Genomic DNA, 19,447 nt, shown 5'->3' with positions numbered 1-19,447 from the left:
GTAATGACAAAGGACACAGATTCAAAAATGCAGATAGAGGCCAGGCAAGGTGAGTCACACCTGTAATCCCAGCGCTTTGGGAGGATGAAGCCGTTAGATTGCTTGAGCCCAGAAGTTCAAGACCAGCCTGGGCAACATGACAAAACTCTGTCTCGACTAAAAATACAAAAATTAGCCAGTGTGGTGGCACTCACCTGTAGTCCCAGCTACTCTGGAGACTGAGATGGGATGATTGCTTGAGCCCAGGAGTTCAAGGCTGCAGTGAGGCAAGATCATACCCCTGTACTCAAGCCTGGGAGACAGAGTAAGACCCTGTCCCTCTCTCTCTCTCTCTCTCTCTCTCACACACACACACACACACACACACACACACACACAAACACACACACAGAGCAGGTAGAGCACAAGCAACAAATGAAAAAATAAATTGAACTTTGTCAAAATGTAAAATTTCTGTGCATCAAAAGATACAATCAACAAAGTGAAATGGTAACCCATGAAATGGGAGAAAATATTGGCAAACCATATACCTGATAAGGAGTTAATATCCAGAATATATAAAGAACTCCTACAACTCAACCACAAAAAAACCAAACAACCCAATTAAAGAATGGAGAAAGGGGGCTGGGCATGGTGGTTCATGCCTGTAATCGCAGCGCTTTGGGAGGCTGAGGTGGGCAGATCACCTGAGGTCAGGAGTTCGAGACCAGCCTGGCCAACATGGTGAAACCCCATCTCTACTAAAAATACAAAAATTAGCTGGACGTGGTGGTGCACAGTTATAATCCCAGCTACTCCGGAGGCTGAGGCAGGAGAATTCGCCTGAACCTGGGAGGCAGAGGTTGCAGTGAGCTGAGATCATGCCACTGCCCTCCAGTCTGGGCAACAGAGCAGGGCTCCATCTCAAAATAAATAAAGAGTAAAGAATAGGGAAAGGGCTTGGATAGATATCCTCCAAAGAAGATATACAAATGGCCAATAAGAACATAAAAAAGATGTTCAACTTCACTAATCATTAGGGAAATGCAAATCAAAACCACAATGCAATACTACCTCACACCTACTAGGATGGCTACTATTTAAAACAAACAAACAAACAAACAAACAAAAAAACAGAATGTGGAGAAATTGGAACCCTGTGCACTATTGAAAGGAATATAAAATGGTGCAACCACTATGGAAAATAGTACAGCAGTTACTTAAAAAACTTAAAAATAGAATTACTATAGGTCTAGCAAACCACTGCTGGGTATATACACAAGATAACTGAAGGCAGGGACTCAAAGAGATATTTGCACACCCACGTTCACTGCAGCATTATTCACAATAATGAAGCAACAGAAGCAACTCAAGGGTCCACTGGCAGATGAATAAACAAAATCTGAGATATATACACATAATAAACTATTCAGCCTTAAAAAGGAGGGAAATTCTGATACATGCTACAACATGGATGACCCTTGAAGACATTATGTTAGGTGAAATAAGCCAGTCACACATGCACAAATATATACAATTCCACCTCCATGAGGTACCTAAGAGTAGTCAAATGCAGAGACAGAAAAAGCAGAATGGTAGCTGCCAGGGACTAGGGTCAGGGCAGCTGGGAAGTTATTCTTTAATGCATACAGTTCGTTTTACAAAATGAAAAGAGTACGGGAGATAAATGGTGGTGATGGTTGTATAACAATGGGAATGCACTTACTGTCATTGAACAGTACACATACAAATGGTGATGATGGTAAATTTCATGTTATGTATACTTCACCAAGATTAACAAAAAAAATGCAGGTGAAGGGTTTGAAATTAAATTGTTTCAGAAACTACAGGAAAAGGCAATATTCAAGGCTGGGCGCGGTGGCTCACACCTGTAATTCCAGCATTTTGGGAGGTTGAGGCGAGCGGATCGCTTGAGACCAGGAGTTCGAGATCAGCCTAGACAACATGGTGAAACCCTGTCTCTACTAAAAATACAAAATATTAGCCAGGCATGGTGGTGGGTGCCTGTAATCCCTGCTACTCTGGAGGCTGAGGCAGAAGAACTGCTTGAACCCAGGAGGCAGAGGTTGCAGTGAGCCGAGATCATGCCGCTGCACTCCTGCCTGGGCGACAGAGTAAGACTGTCTCAAAAAAAAAAAAAAAAAAAAAAGAAAAGAAAAGAAAAGAAAAACCAATGTTTATTTATATGATCTTATTTTAAGCCTATTTTTCAGGTTATTGCTATAAACATCCAAAATTACAATAAAAATTGTAATTTTGCAGGTAGTAGCAAACTCGTAAATGTAGTTTTTAAGTAGGTATGTGACAGTTTCATTGTCTTGAGTTTGTGAGGGTTTTTTATATACTTAAATTGGCCAAAAAATACTTGGGTTTTTTTGTTTTGTTTTGTTTCCAGAGACAAGGTCTGGCTCTGTTGCCCAGCCTGGAGTGCAGTGGTAACCTCAAACTCCTGGCCTCAAGCAATCCTCCCACTTCAGCCTCTTGAGTAGCTAGGACTATACATACATGCCCCCATGCCTGGCTAACTTTTAAATTTTTGTAGAGATGAGGTCTTTCTATGTTTCCCAGGCTGGTCTCAAACTTCTGGCCTCAAGCTATCCTCCTAGCTCCGTCTTTCAAAGTGCTGGATTACAGACCTGAGCCACTGTGCCCAGTCCTGGGGCGGGTATCTTTTAATTAGGAAAATATAAAGGTACCTCTCATTGCTCTTAGCATGTTTCGAGCATGTATGGAATCATCTCCCATCACCACCAGGCTCTCCCCCAGACACCCTTGGCTCTCTCAGAAAGTCCTGGACTGTTCCGGGCTCCATATAGACAAGTATCCAGAGCTCAGGGCTCCAAGATTCTCACAAAGCCTTCTCTCCTCTCCAACAGGGCACTTCCTAAATGCAGAGAGTATTTACTGTTTAAAAAGCTTGTATTTTGTTGCCCCCTACACACACATACTTTCTTTTTTTTTTTTTTCCAGAGACAGAGTCTCTCCATGTTGCCCAGGCTGGCCTCGAACTGCATTCAAAAGATCCTCCCACCTCAGCCTCCTGAGTAGCTGGGACGACAGGCCCAAGTCATCATGCCAGGCTCTGTTGCACCTGTTAATATTCTTTTATTTAAAAGTTAAGAGATGGCGGGGTGCAATGACTCAAGCCTGTAATCCCAGACTTTGGGAGGCCGAGGCGGACAGATTACTTGAGGTCAGGAGTTCGAGACCAGCCTGGCCACGATGACAAAACCCCATGTCTACTACGTGGTGGCACATGCCTGCAGTCCCAGCTACTCGGGAGGCCCAGGTACAAAAATCACTTGAGCCCAGGAGGCGGAGGTTGCAGTGAGCTGAGATGGCGCCCCTGCACTCCAGCCTGGGCGACAGATGGAGGCTGTCTCTAAATAAATAAATAAATGGGAAGAGCTGCTCAAACAAATGGTAGAAAACATATTTTTTAAAAAGCTCTTGTACCCCCATATCCTGAAAATGCAGGTTTCCTTTTGCAGAGTCCCCTCGGGACTGTCACCTCACAATTGCCCCCACAATGGGTCCCAGTGGGAAGCTGGCCTGTTGCTTTTTGCCTTGAGTCTTTGGCTGATCTACATGGGAAAGGTATATCCCCAACTACAGAACCAGCACAACGTGGACTATGTAATATACAAGGGTACATGTCCCTTCTCTGTCTCATAGATCCCCTTCCACTGCTTTGACACTGAAGGGCAACCTCCCCATCACTCCTTTCTCATCGTTCCTGGGTTTTTCTCTGAGACTGCGAGGGCATAGAATGAGGAATGAAAAAGACATGCAGGCCGGGCGTGGTGGCTCACGCCTGTAATCCCAGCACTTTGGGAGGCGGAGGCGGGCGGATCACGAGGTCAGGAGATCGAGACCATCCTGGCTAACATAGTGAAACCCTGTCTCTACTAAAAAATACAAAAAATTAGCCAGGCATGGTGGTGGGTGCCTGTAGTCCCAGCTACTCTAGAGGCTGAGGCAGAAGAATGGCATGAACCCAGGAGGCGGAGCTTGCAGTGAGCCAAGATTGTGCCACAGCACTCCAGCCTGAGAAACAGAGTGAGACTCCATCTCAAAAAAAAAAAGAAAGAAAGAAAGAAAAGAAAGAATATGACATGCAACCCCATCTCACCATGGAAAATCACAGTCACAGGTTGCTGAGAAAATGCAAGAGGTAGCTTTAAGCTAGCCTGGGAGGTAAAGGAAGGCTTCCAGGAGGAGGTGACCTTTACATTGAGACAGAAAGGATGAATAGGAGTAAGCTAGGAAGAGGGAGTGAAGAGGGCTTTCCAGGTGAAGGGAATGACCCATTGAAAGGCTGGAGGCAGGACAGAGTATGAGCAGCTTGAGAAACAGAACCAGGCCGATGCGCTCGGCACTCAGTGTAGCGTGGAGAGCCAAGGGGAGGGAGGAAGAGACAAGGCCAGGGAGAGGCCACAGGGAGGATTCTAGACTTGGAGGCTCTTGCTGGGTTTGGAAAAGCCCAAATTGCCGAGCTCTTCCAGGGAGAATAACTCAACTGGGCAGATTGTGTGAGCTGGAGCGGAGGTGGAGGTCAGGACGCCAAGATGGAATTTTCTGGCTTTTCTGCACACTGGGGACAGTTGCAGGGCTGTCTAGATCCCACAGAGCTCAACAATATGCCTGACTCACCACCCCTCTGAGGCTGCCCAGCCCACAGGTGACAGTGTCAGGGCTGCGGCCACCCGCCTTGTTCTGCCACTCAGCAACCTTGGACAAGGCACTCCTTCCCACAAGTCTCTTTATCCATACAATGGTAATGACAGCTATGTCCCAGGCTTACTCTAGGATTCCATGAGATCATTCTAGGTCAGAGGCTTTATCAATAAAGGTTACTATTATTACTATTACTGTTGTTGTTGATGTTTGCAGCCTGGCCCAACTCCTGGGCACTGCTTTGTCCGCTGGTTGCTGGTCTGTTTCAGGGACAGACACTAGCAAGGCGCAGGGCCGGCATGTTCGCTTTTTTGCATACATGCGAATCTTGCACTCAGAAGAGCCCCTCCTTCCACAGAGGGTCCAGCGGGGTTGCTTGGGGGACACATTCCAGAAAGAATAACTCTGTGTAACATGAAACCCTGAATCTGGAAACGCAGCCTCTATGGGAAATTGGAGGATAAGGTCTGGTCTGTGGACCGCCCAACCTCATTCCATACAAAAGGGATATTGAAACCCAAAGGCCTCATCCCTTGGCCTCCAGGACCTCTCACCGCTCACCTCTCAGCCTCTCACCGCTCACCGCGGCCTGAGAGATCTTCCTAAAAACCAAACTTGACCGGGACACTGCCTTGTTTCAACTCTTCCATGGCTCCTACTCAGGTTCCCCTGAGGTTTAGGTCCACACCCCTCATTGTGACCTACAGTGCTCTGTGGTCAGGCCACTGTCCACACCTACAGCCACACCAGAGCCTGCTCTGACCCAGCCACATGGGCCTCCAGCGGATCAAGTTCTTTCCTGCTCTAGGACCTCTGCACATCCGTGAGCCCTCTTCCCACTCTAACAGACCACTGCTAATTCTTCCAGATTCAAAAGTCCACAGACTTTGTTAAACCTCCAAATAATAATAGAAAGTAGGCCGGGCATGGTGGCTCACGTCTGTAATCCCAGCACTTTGGGAGGCTGAGCCAGATGGATCACCTGAGATCAGGAGTTCAAGACCAGCCTGGCCAATATGGCGAAACCCCGTCTCTACTAAAAATACAAAAATTAGCCAGGTGTGATGGCAGGCACCTGTAATCTCAGCTAATGAAGAGGCTGAGGCAGGAGAATGGCTTGAATCTGGGAGGTGGAGGTTGCAGTGAGCCGAGATCATGCCACTGCACTCCAGCCTAGATAACAGAGTGAGACTCTGTCTCAAAAACCTAAATAAATAGATAAATAAATAAATAATAGAAAGCAGTAATATTATCCCCACTTTCCAGATGAGCAGACTGAGGCCATCCACCTCAGGCCTGGAGTCTGGCTGGCCTGGCTTGAGGTTTAGTTGCAGGAGCCACTTGGTGATTTTGCAAGTGGCTCCTGCAATTAAACCTCAAGCCAGGCCAGTCAGACTCTAGAATCTTTAAGCACCCAAGGTGAAGCACCTGGTCACAGCTTCACGACCACAGGAGAGTGGAGGTCACTCGAGAAGAGAGGCAGGCCAAGGAGAAGAACAGGGCCAGGGTAGCACAGTGTCAGGGTAGCACAGTGTCATGACATGGAAGCCATTCTCAATGCATTCAAACCCAGTTCAGCCACTCAGACGCTGTGGTCTAAGGCAGGACATTCAACCTCTCTGAACCTCAGTTTTCTCATCTGTAAAATGGGGCTAAATAATAATACAAACCTCACAGGTACATTGTGAGTATTGGGGAATGACAGATGAAGTGCCTGGCCCATGGTGGACACTCAGGGCATGGCATGATGCCACCTTCCCTTGACGCATCTGGGGAGGCTGCACCAGTCCAGACCAGCCTAGCCCAGACTAGACTTGCATCACCCAAGGTTAGGCAGCCAGGGCCTGGGAACCATCCCTGCCCTGTTTTCTGTTTGGGGCTTTGTGTTTCCCAGCGTTTCCTTTGGAAAAAGTCCAGCTTCCTCCCCACTGGAAGGAGGCAGGAGGGGACTGTTCACGCCTGGGTCTGGATGCCCGAGGGAGCCTTGTGGGGAGATGACAAGAGCCTGGGGTTTGGAGTCAGGCCAGTCGGGTTTGAATCCAGGATCTGACCTTTACAACACTGTGTGGCCCTGGGCAAGTGACTTCACCTCTCTGAGGTGCCAATTTCCTCGCCTGATCTCTGCCTCAGAGGGTACTGGATGCAGATGGAGGGGTGGGGTGAGAGAAGGTTCTGGATGCAGTTCCCCAGTGTACATCCAGTGATCCCTTTTGGGGATGGGCTGAAGACCAGGGGAGAAGCCGAAGAACGTTGACAGAGTGACCAAGACAAATGCTCCCTGGCAAACGGAATCCAGTGGGTGTCCTGCCTGGGATGGAGGTGGGAGGGACAAATTTAGGTCCAGCTTGTCAGCATGCTGCTGGAATGAGGGTCCAAAGCGATCAGACCTCCTCTGATTATTCAGGAGAAAAATCCATGCAAAACTGTCATGTAAAATCTCATGATTAAAGTATGGTAAGAAGTATATAGGATGATTCCATTTATATAAAACTCAAAACTGGCAAAACCAAGATAGTGGTTTCCTTGGAGGGAGGTGGGTGGTGCCTGGGAGGGGACATGAAGGATTTCAGGAAGCCAGCAACATTCTCTCTCTTAATCTGGGTGTTGGTAGCATGGGAATGTCCTCTTTGTAATCCTATGCTTTGTGCACTTTTCTACAATAAAAATGCTAGAATAAACGCCGGGCGCGGTGGCTCAAGCCTGTAATCCCAGCACTTTGGGAGGCCAAGACAGGCAGATCGCGAGGTCAGGAGATGGAGATCATCCTGGCTAACACGGTGAAACCCCGTCTCTACTAAAAATACAAAAAACTAGCCGGGCGAGGTGGCGGGCGCCTGTAGTCCCAGCTACTCGGGAGGCTGAGGCAGGAGAATGGCGTAAACCCGGGAGGCGGAGCTTGCAGTGAGCTGAGATCTGGCCACTGTACTCCAGCCTGCGTGGCAGAGCGAGACTGTCTCAAAAAAAAAAAAAAATGCTAGAATAATTTTAAAACAAATCAAGGCTGCAGTGCTAGGAGGAAAGACTACCTACGGGGGCCAAGCTCAACACACCTGCAGGCTGCCTTCTGACTCTGGGCTGGAGACATGAGGCAGGCACAGGTGCTCTTGGCCCCTGACCCCCTTAGCGGGCAGGTACTTCCTCAGCCACACAGGAGGAACGCCCATCCTGCCCCACCCTGCTGCCTTGTCCAGAGCGGGCTGGACAGCCACAGTTCCTCTCGGCCAGATCTGCTGAGCTCACATTCTAGAGAAACAGACAAGCTCTGTCACTTAAATGATAAAGTCCCCCTAAAACTCACCCTTATTATACATTTTACTTTACCAAGAATGCCCAGAGGACAGTAATCAAAAGGCAGACTCAGGCTGGGTGTGGTGGCTCACGCCTGTAATCCCAGCACTTTGGGAGGCCAAGGCAAGTGGATCACCTAAGGTTGGGAGTTTGAGACCAGCCTGGCCAATATGGTGAGGCTGAGGCAAGTGGATCACCTGAGGTTGGGAGTTTGAGACCAGCCTGGCCAATATGGTGAAACCCCGTCTCTACTAAAAATACAAAAAAAAATTATCCAGGCATGGTGGCGTGTGCCTGTAATCCCAGCTACTTGGGAGACTGAGGTGGGAGAATCGCTTGAACTTGGGAGGAGGAAGCTGCAGTGAGCCAAGATCACACCACTGCACTCCAGCCTGGTTGACTGAGCAAGACTCTGTCTTTAACGAAAAAAAAAAGCAACAGGCAGACCCAGTTATATTTCCAAAAAAGGCTTCCTAGAATCTGGGTTTCACCAAGCCCACCTGCCAGCCCTGATCACCCCCACGAGGCTACAAACTCAACTGGTAGTGTCACTGGTGCCCAAGAGCCCCTGACATCACAGGGGTTGTGGTTGGCAGTGGAATTGCCCCAGCTCCATCCCTCTGCCTGGTCCAAAGTCTTGGTTTTATTTTTCTTTTCTTTTCTGAGGGCCAACAGGAGATGAACACACCTCCTAACATAAAGTGGTACTAACCAAAACAAATGCTCATCCAATGCATGCATTTGCACACTCATAAAAACATTACTAGACACCAAATCATTACAGGAAGGGGCGAACCTTCAATCCGCCGAGCCACAGCATTTTGAAGTGGATTTAAGATAAAGATAAAATAGGATGGGCACTGGCCCCAGCCCCACATTGGGTCCCCGTCCCCAGCCACGAGTGTATGAGAGAGAGACCAAGGAACTTTCTGGGTTTGTGACTCTGTGTCCAATTTATAGAAAATGCCTTTCTGCGAGTTATTCTTAGTGTCTTATGTGGCTTTTATGGTTTCAAATAATACAATCCTGGGCCTTCTCTGCTCTCACTCCAGTCCTCAGCTGGGGAAGCCCCCGGTTCCAGACAGGCTGCAGAAATAATCCAGCCCATCCATTTGGCAAGAAAGCCAAATATTCTTGAAGAAAATACATTTTAAAAATAAGTGACACCTTGAGAATCCCACATGGTTGCTTTTGATGTAATGGTCTAACGCCCCTAATTCTGTGTGCCTGCAAGGGTCCAGCTCTGAGCAGCTACTTGCAGGCCCAGGCTTTAGAGCAGGGCCAGTGGTGAAGGCTGTGCCAGGCCTCTGGGCACTGCCTGGAGGTCTCCCATGCCCAGCACACAGTTGCCTGGAGCTGAGCATCACCTGCCCTGAGCCCAAGGGGTCTGTTTGCCCTCAAGCCCTGGTTGGAGGAGGAGGAGGGAGCTGTGATTTCCCCAAGTCTTGGTAGCAAGGCCCCTCTTCCATCCAATTATTATTATTACTTAAGACAGAGTCTTGCTCTGTCACCCAGGCTGGAGTGCAGTGGTGCAATTTCAGCTCACTGCAACCTCTGCCTCCCGGATTCAAGCAATTCTCCTGCCTCAGCTTCCCAAGTAGCTGGAATTACAGACACGTGCCACCATGCCCAGCTAATTTTTGTATTTTCACCAGAGATGGGGTTTCACCATGTTGTCCAGGCTGATCTTGAACTCCTGACCTCATGATCCACCCACCTCAGCCTCCCAAAGTGTCCATCCAATTATTTACCAAATATGTATAGAGGCCTGGTAGGTGCTGGGTGCTGTGGTGACCACTTACATTTCAGCCTCTCCACAACCCTGTAGGACAGATGAGGAAGCTGAAGTGCGGAGAGTAGGACAGGACCTTCCTGAAGTCCCACGGCCAGATCCTGAACCAGATCTGGGTGGCTCCCCAAGACCTGCTCTTGACCACTCCTAGCCACTGCCAGACCTCAGCCCTGGGCCACCCAGCCAGGGCACCGTCTCCCTCAGAGCTCCAATCCTGAGAGCTGATAGCAGCCTGGGCTCTAAGGGAGCCCAGTCTCCTGACCCACGGTGGAGGAATCCCATGACTAACGACCCAGATCTTGTGCTGGAAAGTCATGGGTCTGTGGCCAGAACCCCTACCCACTGAAGGGGAAGCTGCAGGAAGGACTTAGGAGCTTTTCTGGGGCTGGCTGTCTCCCGGCTGCGCGCGCGCACACACACACACTTGTGTGCAGCCTCAGAGCCCGAGCTCTGCCTCACCAGCAAATTCTGCCACAAATCTTGTCTCCCTGCAGCCCCTCTCCCATCAGGCTGGAAAACCCCAATGGGAGGGAGAACCAGTTCCCAGTCCTGACTCAAAGGACCCCAGCTGAGCCCCATCCCCTCACTCTTCTGTGTGGGCCTCCACCTGGGTTCAAGGTCGCTGTGAGGTCTCCCACCGGCACAGCAAGACCACAGACACTTGCACCGCGCTGCGGCAAGGTGGCCCTGTTACTCTGTGACGATCACACATGGCCATCTCTAGCTGAGAAGGGGCCTGACCCTTTGGCCCAAGTGCTCTGGGGGTCCAGCCACGCTGGGGTCCAAAAAGCATAACATGGTCACTGCTGGCTGGAAAGTTTCCAGCGCTGTTTCTGGGTGTTCCCGCTCCACTTCCGGAGTCAGTGTGGTTCTCCCTGGACCCTAGACCCGGGGCCACCTCCCAGGAATATCAGCCCCCAACCCGGCCCACTGCTTGGGACGGCTCTGGTCCACCCAGTCTGATCGCCTCTCGAGGATCTGAGGCTCGACAGGGCTGATGGCGCCGGAGCAGCGTGGGACGACCCAGGCTTTCTGCAGCCCTGCCTCTCCGGGCAGAGTGGAGAGACACTCGCAGCTCCTGGTCCTTGTCTTCCTACTCCTCCGAACCTGGCCAGGACTGCACCCTGCGCTGCCCCAGATCCGTGCCTCCACCTGGGATGGTAAACTGGGAGGGGGCAGTGTGGCTTTGGCTCTGGTCAGAAGCACAAAACAGTCCAGACAGCCCGGGGCGGGATGGACAGGGCTGGGTGGGGTGGGGGAGGGCAAATCCTAGAGCCGTGCCCGAGGGAAGAGGGTAGCGCAGAGGAGAGGGGCTAGGGCACGGCTCAATGGAGCCGGGGCGTCCGCAGACTGGAAGGAGCCGGGACCCCCGGCCCAGAGCCTCCTTTTCCATTCTGGCTTCTTCCAGTGATTCGGAGCCTCCGACTCAGTCTTTCCCCAGGTGGAGAGAATCCGAGGCTCTTTCTGCCGCTGAAATCCGAGCGGGAGAGCATCCCGGAGCCGCCTGCGCGGAGCCAGCGGCCCCCGCGTCGTAGGCCGGAGGCGCCCGGGAGAATCTGCGGGTCCCAGGTCGCACCCGCGGTAGCCTGGCGGAGCAAGGTGCCGTTCGCCGCCTGCGGGCAGGAGCCGGCTCTGGGCCTCGGCCCCTGCTGTGCCGTCCGGTCGGCCGCTTCTTCGGCAACGAAAGCCGTGAAGAGGCGCAGGAGCCCCGATTGTGCTGGAGAGACCTGGGGCCTCTGCGCGTCTGCGTGCGAAGGACCCGAGACTGGCCAACTCAGCAGGGAGAACGGGACATGAGGAGTGACAAAGGGCAAGGAACGGGGCCTATAGGGAGGGTGTGTGTGTGTGTGTGTGTGTGTGTGTGTGTGTGTGTGTGTGTGTGTGTAGGGGGAATGAATGGACAGCGGGGAACGCATGGAGAGGGGCCCAAGGGGTGTGGACTCAGCAGCCCCACCCGGGATCAGAGAAGGCAGCCAGGCTCTGGCGTCCATCCAGCCAGCACCCCTACCTGGGCGCGGGCCGCAACGCGGCAGACCGCCCTATATCCGCCTTGGTGGCGTGGGATATGACTGGCAGGAGCGCGGGAGAGGCGCTGAGAATCCATGCGCCCCAGGACAGACCAGACGCGGCACGGAGTGGGACTGCCCACAAGTCCTCCTGCCGTGAGATCAGGACTTCGAGTTGCCGGGGGAATGCGCCTCTAGGCACAGTCAGCGGCCCCGGATCGGCACTGGACGCCAACACAAGGGTTAGAGAAGCCTGGGAGGCCAGGTCGCAGGGGCCCTCATTCAGCCAAGGAGGGGGAAAGGAGAGCTGTAGGGTAGGAGAGGCCAGTCACACGGAAGGTGAGGAGGGGATGGAACCCTGCGCCAGGAGTTGGGGGTGCAGGGCCTGTGACTGGAGAGGATTCCCATGTGCACCCTAAAGCAGAGGGAGAGGGTCTGGGCCTGGAACGAGGACTGTCGCCTGGAGGTGGTCGCCCAGCCCCGGTTGCAGGGACTGACCGCGGCCAGCAGAGGGCAGAAAGTGCCTGGTCCGCCAGCCGGCCCCGAGCCGGGCTCGGCGCTTCGGGGCTCTGGCTCTGAGCGCCGAAGCCTTGCCCGCCCGGCTTCTCCCTGCAGCAGCCGCGCCCGCGCCCCAGATGCCCGGAGAAGACGGCCCAGGCCCAGGCCCAACTTCGCGGGTCCAGGCCTGGGGTTTCTAGGTTAAGCAAAGAGGAGACCAAGATGTGGGAGAGAAACTCCACATTTACTCGTCCACTCTCCCCGACCTAGACACACAAAGGCGCCCAGAAACACAAGAAGGCACAAAGCCCCCCACCCCGCCCCCCCCACACACACGCTGGGAGACACGTTAGCACACAGAAGCATTCAGAACCCCAGAGATACGCACAGATACGCAAAGGTGACAGAGACACCCCTACAGAAAAGGATCGCAGACACAATACAGAGGTTGAGACACGCACAAAGACTTAGGCCCCTGCACGGACTGATGCAGACACACACACCAGACACAGGCACGAAGGACCCACACATTCACACACACACACGGGTGCAGGGAACTCAGACAAAGATCCACAGATTCACCCCCTGGGAGTCTGGAAGGTTGCGGGGACACACATACCGTGTGTGCAGAGCCAAGGTGCACACGGAGGCAAGAGCCGCAGGGGCGGGGGCCCGACACGCACAGACACACACAGATACCCACCGACACACACGCAGGTAGGGTGGGGCGGGAGCCTCTAATCCTCCACAAAGCCGGGCCCCTCCGCGGGGCCCCGCGGCGCAGGGAGCCACTTCTGACCCAAGCCTCCCGCAGGTTCCAAATCCGATCCGCCCTTTCGCCTCCAGCGAGGTCAGGGGACCCGCCCCCCCATGCCCTCCGCCCCCGCCCGGCTCCGCGCCGCTGCCTTGCTCCGGGAGGGGCCGGGGCCGCCCCGCAGCGAATCGCGGGGGTCAGTTCGCTGCTACCCCGGGCCGCACTCGCCCCCCTGCTCCCCGGTGAGACGCGCGTCGGTGGGGACCACGGGCCGCAGACAGCCGGTCCGACGCAGTGGCCTCTCGCACCGGACGCGGGTGCCAGGCCCGGCTGGCGCGGGAGTCGGCAGCTCCATCTCGCCGGCCTTTAGCGTCCAGTTGCCGAGGCCCACTTTGCCCAGGCTGGTCAGGGCACTGTCCTTGATCCGCGCGTCCCAGCGACCCCTGGCCGGGCACCCGGGCCACCAAAGGACGCCGATCTTGGCAGCCAACCTAATCTCTTTAGAGCCGCTACCCTGGGGCCACCACTCCCTCCCAGCGCCCCTCACTGCAAACCCTAGGAAGCCCGGGTCTTGCCCATGTCTCCCGCCCCTGCCCGGGGACCCCTTTTCCAGCCTTAGTTGTCCTCTAAACTCTCGGTCGCCTGAACCCAGGCCTGACCTTCCTTGTCGGCCCAGTGTCCCCCATTCTCGATCCCGGGGCCCCAACCTCCCATCGGCTCAGTCCTCCACCCAATCTCTGCCAGGCCCGGAGCTTTTCCAGACCCCTCACCCACACTCTGGGCCCACTCCCCGTTCCTGGGCCTGAGGCCCCCTTGGACGAGTTCAGGACCAGCCGTCCTCACCTTCTGCCAGCCCCCATCCTTCGTTCCCGGGAGCCGGCCCGCTCCGCGGATCAAGCCGCCCCGAGCAGGCGCCGCCGCCCGGGGGACGCCGACTCAGCCCCCGCGACTTACCTCGGCCGACAGTCGGGGGTCCCCGAGTGTCCACTCCGGGCCGGCGCCGTCCCCTGGCGGAGCCGCCGCGCTCCCCGCCGTCCGTGCAGTCTGGCCTCGCTCGGGGCCACTTCTCGTAGCGCTGGAGCTTTACAAAATATTAATAATAAAGAAGGCAGGGGAGAAAAAAGAAAGCCTTCGCTCCCAAACTCCCAAATCAATTTTTCAAGGGGGTGGAGCAGAGGGATTTGTTTCGAAGGCGATCAAAACTTCTGCGAGGGGCCCACGGGGCAGCCGGCCGGGCCAGGGCGCCGGGGCCTGCGCTTGGGGCCGGGCGCTGCGCTGGGCGCGGGCCGGGGGCGCGGAGCCCCAGGGAGCGCGGGGGGGGGCGGGACGGCACTATTTGACGTGGAGCCGGCGGCGCATCCCGGCGCAGGGATACGGGCCGCGGGGTTCAAATGTCAGGAAGTTTCGGGAGGTGAGGCGGCCCGTATCCCTCCGCCGCCAGCCCCAGCTCTAAACCCGGCGGCTCCGCGGGCGCACCATGGCACTGGAGTAGCGCGGGGAGCGCGCCCGGAGCCCCGCGGCCCGCTGCGCCCCGCCCGGGACCCCGCTGCGCCGCGCGCGCCCCCTCCCCCGCCCGCGGGGCCGCCCCTGCACCCCCACCCCCTCCCCCGCCCGCCGCCGCCGCCACCGCCACCGCCACCGCCGCCGCCGCCTACTCCCCGCGGCTGGGTCTGCAGCCGCCGCCGCCGCCGGGCTCCGGGACTGACAAGCAGGTGACAGAGAAGCCGGCGCGCGTGGCTGCAAGTGTCCCGGAGAGTGCGGCGCGGGCTGCAGCCGCCCCGGCCCGCCCGCACGACGCCGGGGCCCGGGGCCAGCGCGTCGCCGCTCCGCGATCGCCGGGAGCCGGCGCAACCCCTGCCCTGCGGGGGCCGCGCCTCCCCGGCTCCAGGGCCGCGGCGGCGGAGAGCGGGTGGACGGGCCGGCGGGCGAGCAGCCCGGCCGGCGTGGTCCGCAGCGCGCCCCGCGTCCCATGGATATAGCAACAGGTCCCGAGTCGCTGGAGAGGTGCTTCCCTCGCGGGCAGACGGACTGCGCCAAGATGTTGGACGGCATCAAGATGGAGGAGCACGCCTTGCGCCCCGGGCCCGCCACTCTGGGGGTGCTGCTGGGTGAGTGCGGGGTCGGAACGCCCGAATGGTCTCGGGCGTGGGACAGGGGCGTCCGGGCCAACAGATAAAGGAAATGGGTTTACAGGACATGGGGAGGGGGCAGAAAGACAGGACTACTGGAGTGATCACCAGAGGGCCGCAAGCACGCCTCCGGCAGGGGTCCTGAGGGGACAGGACAGCTGCAGTCGCCACCCACCATCCTTTACAGGCCTAGGTTCTAGAGCTGCCACTCCGGTGTGGTAGGTGGCGGGTGGCAGGGGTGATGGAGGACCTAGCAATCACCTTGGTGAGCTTGGGAGAGGCGCCAGGTCACCTGGGGTGGGGGAGATTCTAAGAGGAAAAACGTCTCCCTGGTCACTGGAACCACAGATTTGGGGGAGATCGGGGACAGAAGACCACGAACGCCACCGTGGGGCGTGTCAGCCAGCGAGCGTCCCAGCCTCACCTCGCCTGTCTTGGTCCCAGCCGGCCACCCTGCGCCGTGCCGTGCTCCTCATTTGTCTTAACACGGAGCGCGGATTCTCCGGAGAAGGGGAGAGCGCAGCGCCGAGCCAAGGCTCGAGGCCCGCGGCCTCCACGCCGGAGCCCGCGGACCGGGGCGGACTAGCCGGGGCCTCCCGGCCCCTGGCGCGGCAGTCCGGGGAGCGCAGGCGGCAGGAGGTGATCCCGGGCGGCCCGAGCCCTCGGGGCCGGGGGCTGTGGGCCCCGTGCGACCGGGACGCCGGGGCTGGGCCGGGCGGCGCTGACGGCCGGGCTTTCGCCCTGTGCGCTGCAGGCTCCGACTGCCCGCATCCCGCCGTCTGCGAGGGCTGCCAGCGGCCCATCTCCGACCGCTTCCTGATGCGAGTCAACGAGTCGTCCTGGCACGAGGAGTGTTTGCAGTGCGCGGCGTGTCAGCAAGCCCTCACCACCAGCTGCTACTTCCGGGATCGGAAACTGTACTGCAAACAAGACTACCAACAGTAAGCGCTTCTCGTCCTCCTTCCCCGCCACCGCCCGGCACTCGAGCCCGGTCAGCCCCCTGCCGGGCCCGGCCCTGGCCCGCTCTGCCGCCGGCTCTGTGCGCGACTGGGCCAGGCAGTTCCAAGGGTTCCGAGAGCTGCGCGTCTTGGGGCTGGTGCGGACCAACCCAGCCCAGCCGGCACTGATGGGGTCCTGGGAGCCTCCGGACGGCCCGCAGTTGCCATCGGTTGTCCCGGAATCCTGCGCTGGGCCGGCTGAGGGATTTGGTGCCTGGGTCCTGGGATGTAGGGTCTGGCCCTACGGAGGCCTGAATTGGGAACCCAAAATTTATTTCCAGAGGAAAACAGTGCTTTAGGGAGCCAGGCCTGGCAGACTGCTTCAAGGGCCTGGTGTGTGGGGGTTTGGGATTCCTGGAGCCTGGAGCCAGGAACCAGGAGCCAGGAGGTGGAGCGCTGGGCACTGAACGGCCTGAGCCGCAAGGGAGGCCCCCTTTCTGTCAGGCTCCCTGCTGCACTTTTAGTCCCTGATGGAGAGAAAAGAATGTCCATATTCCCCAAACCGTTCCATGCGGGAATTTTGCACTTGGCAATTTTCGTTGGTTGGAGAAGCATTCTAGGAAGAGGACCTCAAAAGGTGGCAAGTTACAATCTGGGGCTCCCAATGGGAGTGAGGAGCGGACCCAGTCAGCCCTCCCTAGAAGGCCTCCTTTCTGGTAGTGTGTATTAGGAGGGGGTTGGCCCGCTCTGCCCTGGTACAACCCAAACCTCAGGGCTGAGGCCAGAGATGTGGGTTGAGCCTTTCTTGCTAACTAGTTCTTAGCTGAGACTGGATTTGTATGGCCGGGGTTGGGGACAGATAACAGTACATGCAGGCTTTTTCTTTTGACCTGCTGGGTTTTCTGCCTGGCAATGCAATTGGGACGGAGGCAGTGAGAAGGCACAACTGAAAGAGGGGTGTGGGGATCCCCAAAGCCCTGTTGCAGACACAGTGGGTGCCTGCAAAAGTTTTTAATGATGGCAGAAAACCGTCCTGGATGAGGCTGCAGAGCCGGTAGGCTGCTTAGGTGGTTTGGTGCTCAGAGAGGGCTCTGTATGCCCAAGCCTCCAGGGAAAGAAAAGCTGGGCTGCCGGCGCCTCCTGGTGAGTGCAACCTACGTGCTCTGCCCAGGGATTGTCCCCAAATCCAGGGCCTAGTGGAAAGCAGCTCAGCCCAACTGTTAAACTGAGGCCTGGAAATAGTGCAGGCCAGAGCCCTCGAGAGTGCGTCGGATTTTACCCCAAAAGGTTCTGGCTGTGCCTGGTGGTCTGGGGGCTGAGCCTGAGCTGCTTTTTGCACCTAGCTCTTTCTTCCAGCTGAGGGATCTTTGGGTAGAGATTGGAGTCCATTCAGAGGGTCTGCTGTTTTGCTGGTCCCAGAGTGCAGCTGAGGCCTTCCTCTCAGTAGGAAGCACCCCAGATTTAGGCACACTGCCGTCAGTCGGCTTTGTGCTGTGCTCTGGACTAATATGATTCTAGTTCCCGGAGAGGGAGAGGCGGCCAGTAGGTTCAGCCACAGCCCAAGCATAGAGCAGCACAAATTGAATGGGGAAAATAGTTTGGGGTAGATGTGGCTGTGGGCTCTGGGCCGGCTAGAGGAGCCCCTCTGCCGGGTGCACCAGCCTCCAACCCCCTCCCCACCACGCCCTGCACCCCTGGCCACACTCTGCTTGCCTGACCCCGAGCTCTGGCAGTGCCACTTACACCCAGCTCAGCCACCAGCCTGGACGACAACACGGGGGAAAGGGGGCCCAGGAAACTAGAAACAGGCCTCCAAATCATTTGCACGGCTTAAGAGAAAAAAAAAAAACAAAATATGTTGAAAAGACTTTCCAATCGCTTGTACGTAGTCTGCCCTCCCCCCACTCGCCATAATTATTTATGGAGCTTCTATTTTTAAAAAAGAAAGGATACCCCCTGGTTCTTCAGGCACAGAATGGTAAAGTCATGAAATTTCAGCTGGATGTTACCTTAGAGATGAGCGGCTCACCACCTCATCTTACAAAACAATTAAACGTTAAACATTTGTGACTGCTTTGTCCAAAGTATATTTGTTTTAAAAAGAAAAAGAAAGTCACCTAAGAGCCGGCTTCTTCAGTGCAGTCCGGTGTGTTGGGAATGGTTTTTGGCACAGGGCAAATCTCAGGTCGGCAGACCTCACTCAGTCTGGATCCTGTGGGGCTGAAGCCTGGGGTGGGGAGTGCATTATTCTAGCTGTGGACAGTTCACTCCTCCTCCCTCATTCCGTTTTTTCCAATAATGCCAATTAGGTATCTGTGTTAGGCCGGCCGGCAGGATGTGCTGGGGGTGGGGTTGTGGGGTGGTTGTTATCAAGACAATCTTGGGGACAAATACCCAGTGAGTCGTTTCACAGGGAGATGGAGCGCCGCTCCAGGCAGGCAGCAGCTCACTGGAAAGGGATGTTCTTTGCACAATAAAAATTTTTTTATTTACATTTCTTTTTTTCTTTGAGAATTGCAGATGCATATTTATTTCATTTGTGTGTAAATGCTTTTCAGACAAGAATCCAGGCAAGCGGGCACAGAAACGTGCCTTCTTGATTTTGTCGAGTCTGTGCGTCAGCGGTATTGGGAAATTAACAACCCCCCAACCAAACACAACTTCTGAAAAATGTGTCCTCAACCCTAGTTGAGTTGCAGGGTTCCATCCTTAAAAAGAGGTTGCCGTTTTTAGTAAGTGTCTCTTCCTCCTTTCGATTTGTTCTCAAAGATCCCAGACTCCCAGAAGTGCCAAGTTCTTTTACGCACCACGGGGGTAATTAATTGACACTGGGGCACATTGAGCTGAATTTGATAAAAATCCTTTTGTACATCCTTGGCGGGCAGAAGAGAGCGCCGGCCGTGGAGTTTGGGCATTTTCACTCTTAACTCCAAAAGTCTGCTTTTTCCCCATGAGTGATTTTTGGGGGATCCTTCAACAACAACAACAACAAAAAAGCAGTCTTTTCGGACAGAAAACCGGTTAGGAAACGGAGAGGAAACGCAGCCTCCCCCAAATCAGGAACACCTCTCACCGTCCTCCACCGGAGAACAAATGAAAAATAAGGCACGTTCTCCCCTCCCATGTTTTTTTTCTTGGCGGCTTGGCCAAATAGAATTATGTAACTCTCTTTTCTTGCCGTCTGTCGCTCGTCTGGAAAGGGTTTTTATCCTGAAGAGGTGGAGAATTCCTGGAGGAGGCTCCGGAAGGGGGGAGGGTCGGTGGGAGAGTCCAAAAATCTGTCACAAAATGGAGTCTAATCGCTTGTAAGACAGCTCCCAGGTTTGGCGACCCTGGGGTGCAAGCGGGCGCCTTTGTGCACGGCG

At 55.3% G+C, this 19,447-nt stretch overlaps 1 protein-coding gene across 2 annotated transcripts in view; it reads left to right on the top strand.

Moving 5' to 3' along the window:
- The first annotated feature begins 14,984 nt into the window (after positions 1-14,984).
- Positions 14,985-19,447, top strand: part of LMX1B (LIM homeobox transcription factor 1 beta) — an 86,714-nt gene continuing 82,251 nt past the window's right edge. For both annotated transcript variants that reach the window (XM_050760559.1, XM_050760558.1), the window contains exons 1-2: positions 14,985-15,123; positions 15,899-16,085. In XM_050760559.1, coding sequence (XP_050616516.1) covers positions 14,985-15,123; positions 15,899-16,085 — 326 coding nt within the window. The remainder of the gene's footprint in view (positions 15,124-15,898; positions 16,086-19,447) is intronic.

Source organism: Macaca thibetana, chromosome 15 (genome assembly GCF_024542745.1).
Source record: "Macaca thibetana thibetana isolate TM-01 chromosome 15, ASM2454274v1, whole genome shotgun sequence".
Classification (NCBI taxonomy): domain Eukaryota; kingdom Metazoa; phylum Chordata; class Mammalia; order Primates; family Cercopithecidae; genus Macaca; species Macaca thibetana.
The sequence above is the reverse complement of the archived record's forward strand: the minus strand, read 5'-3'. Positions and strand labels throughout refer to the sequence as shown.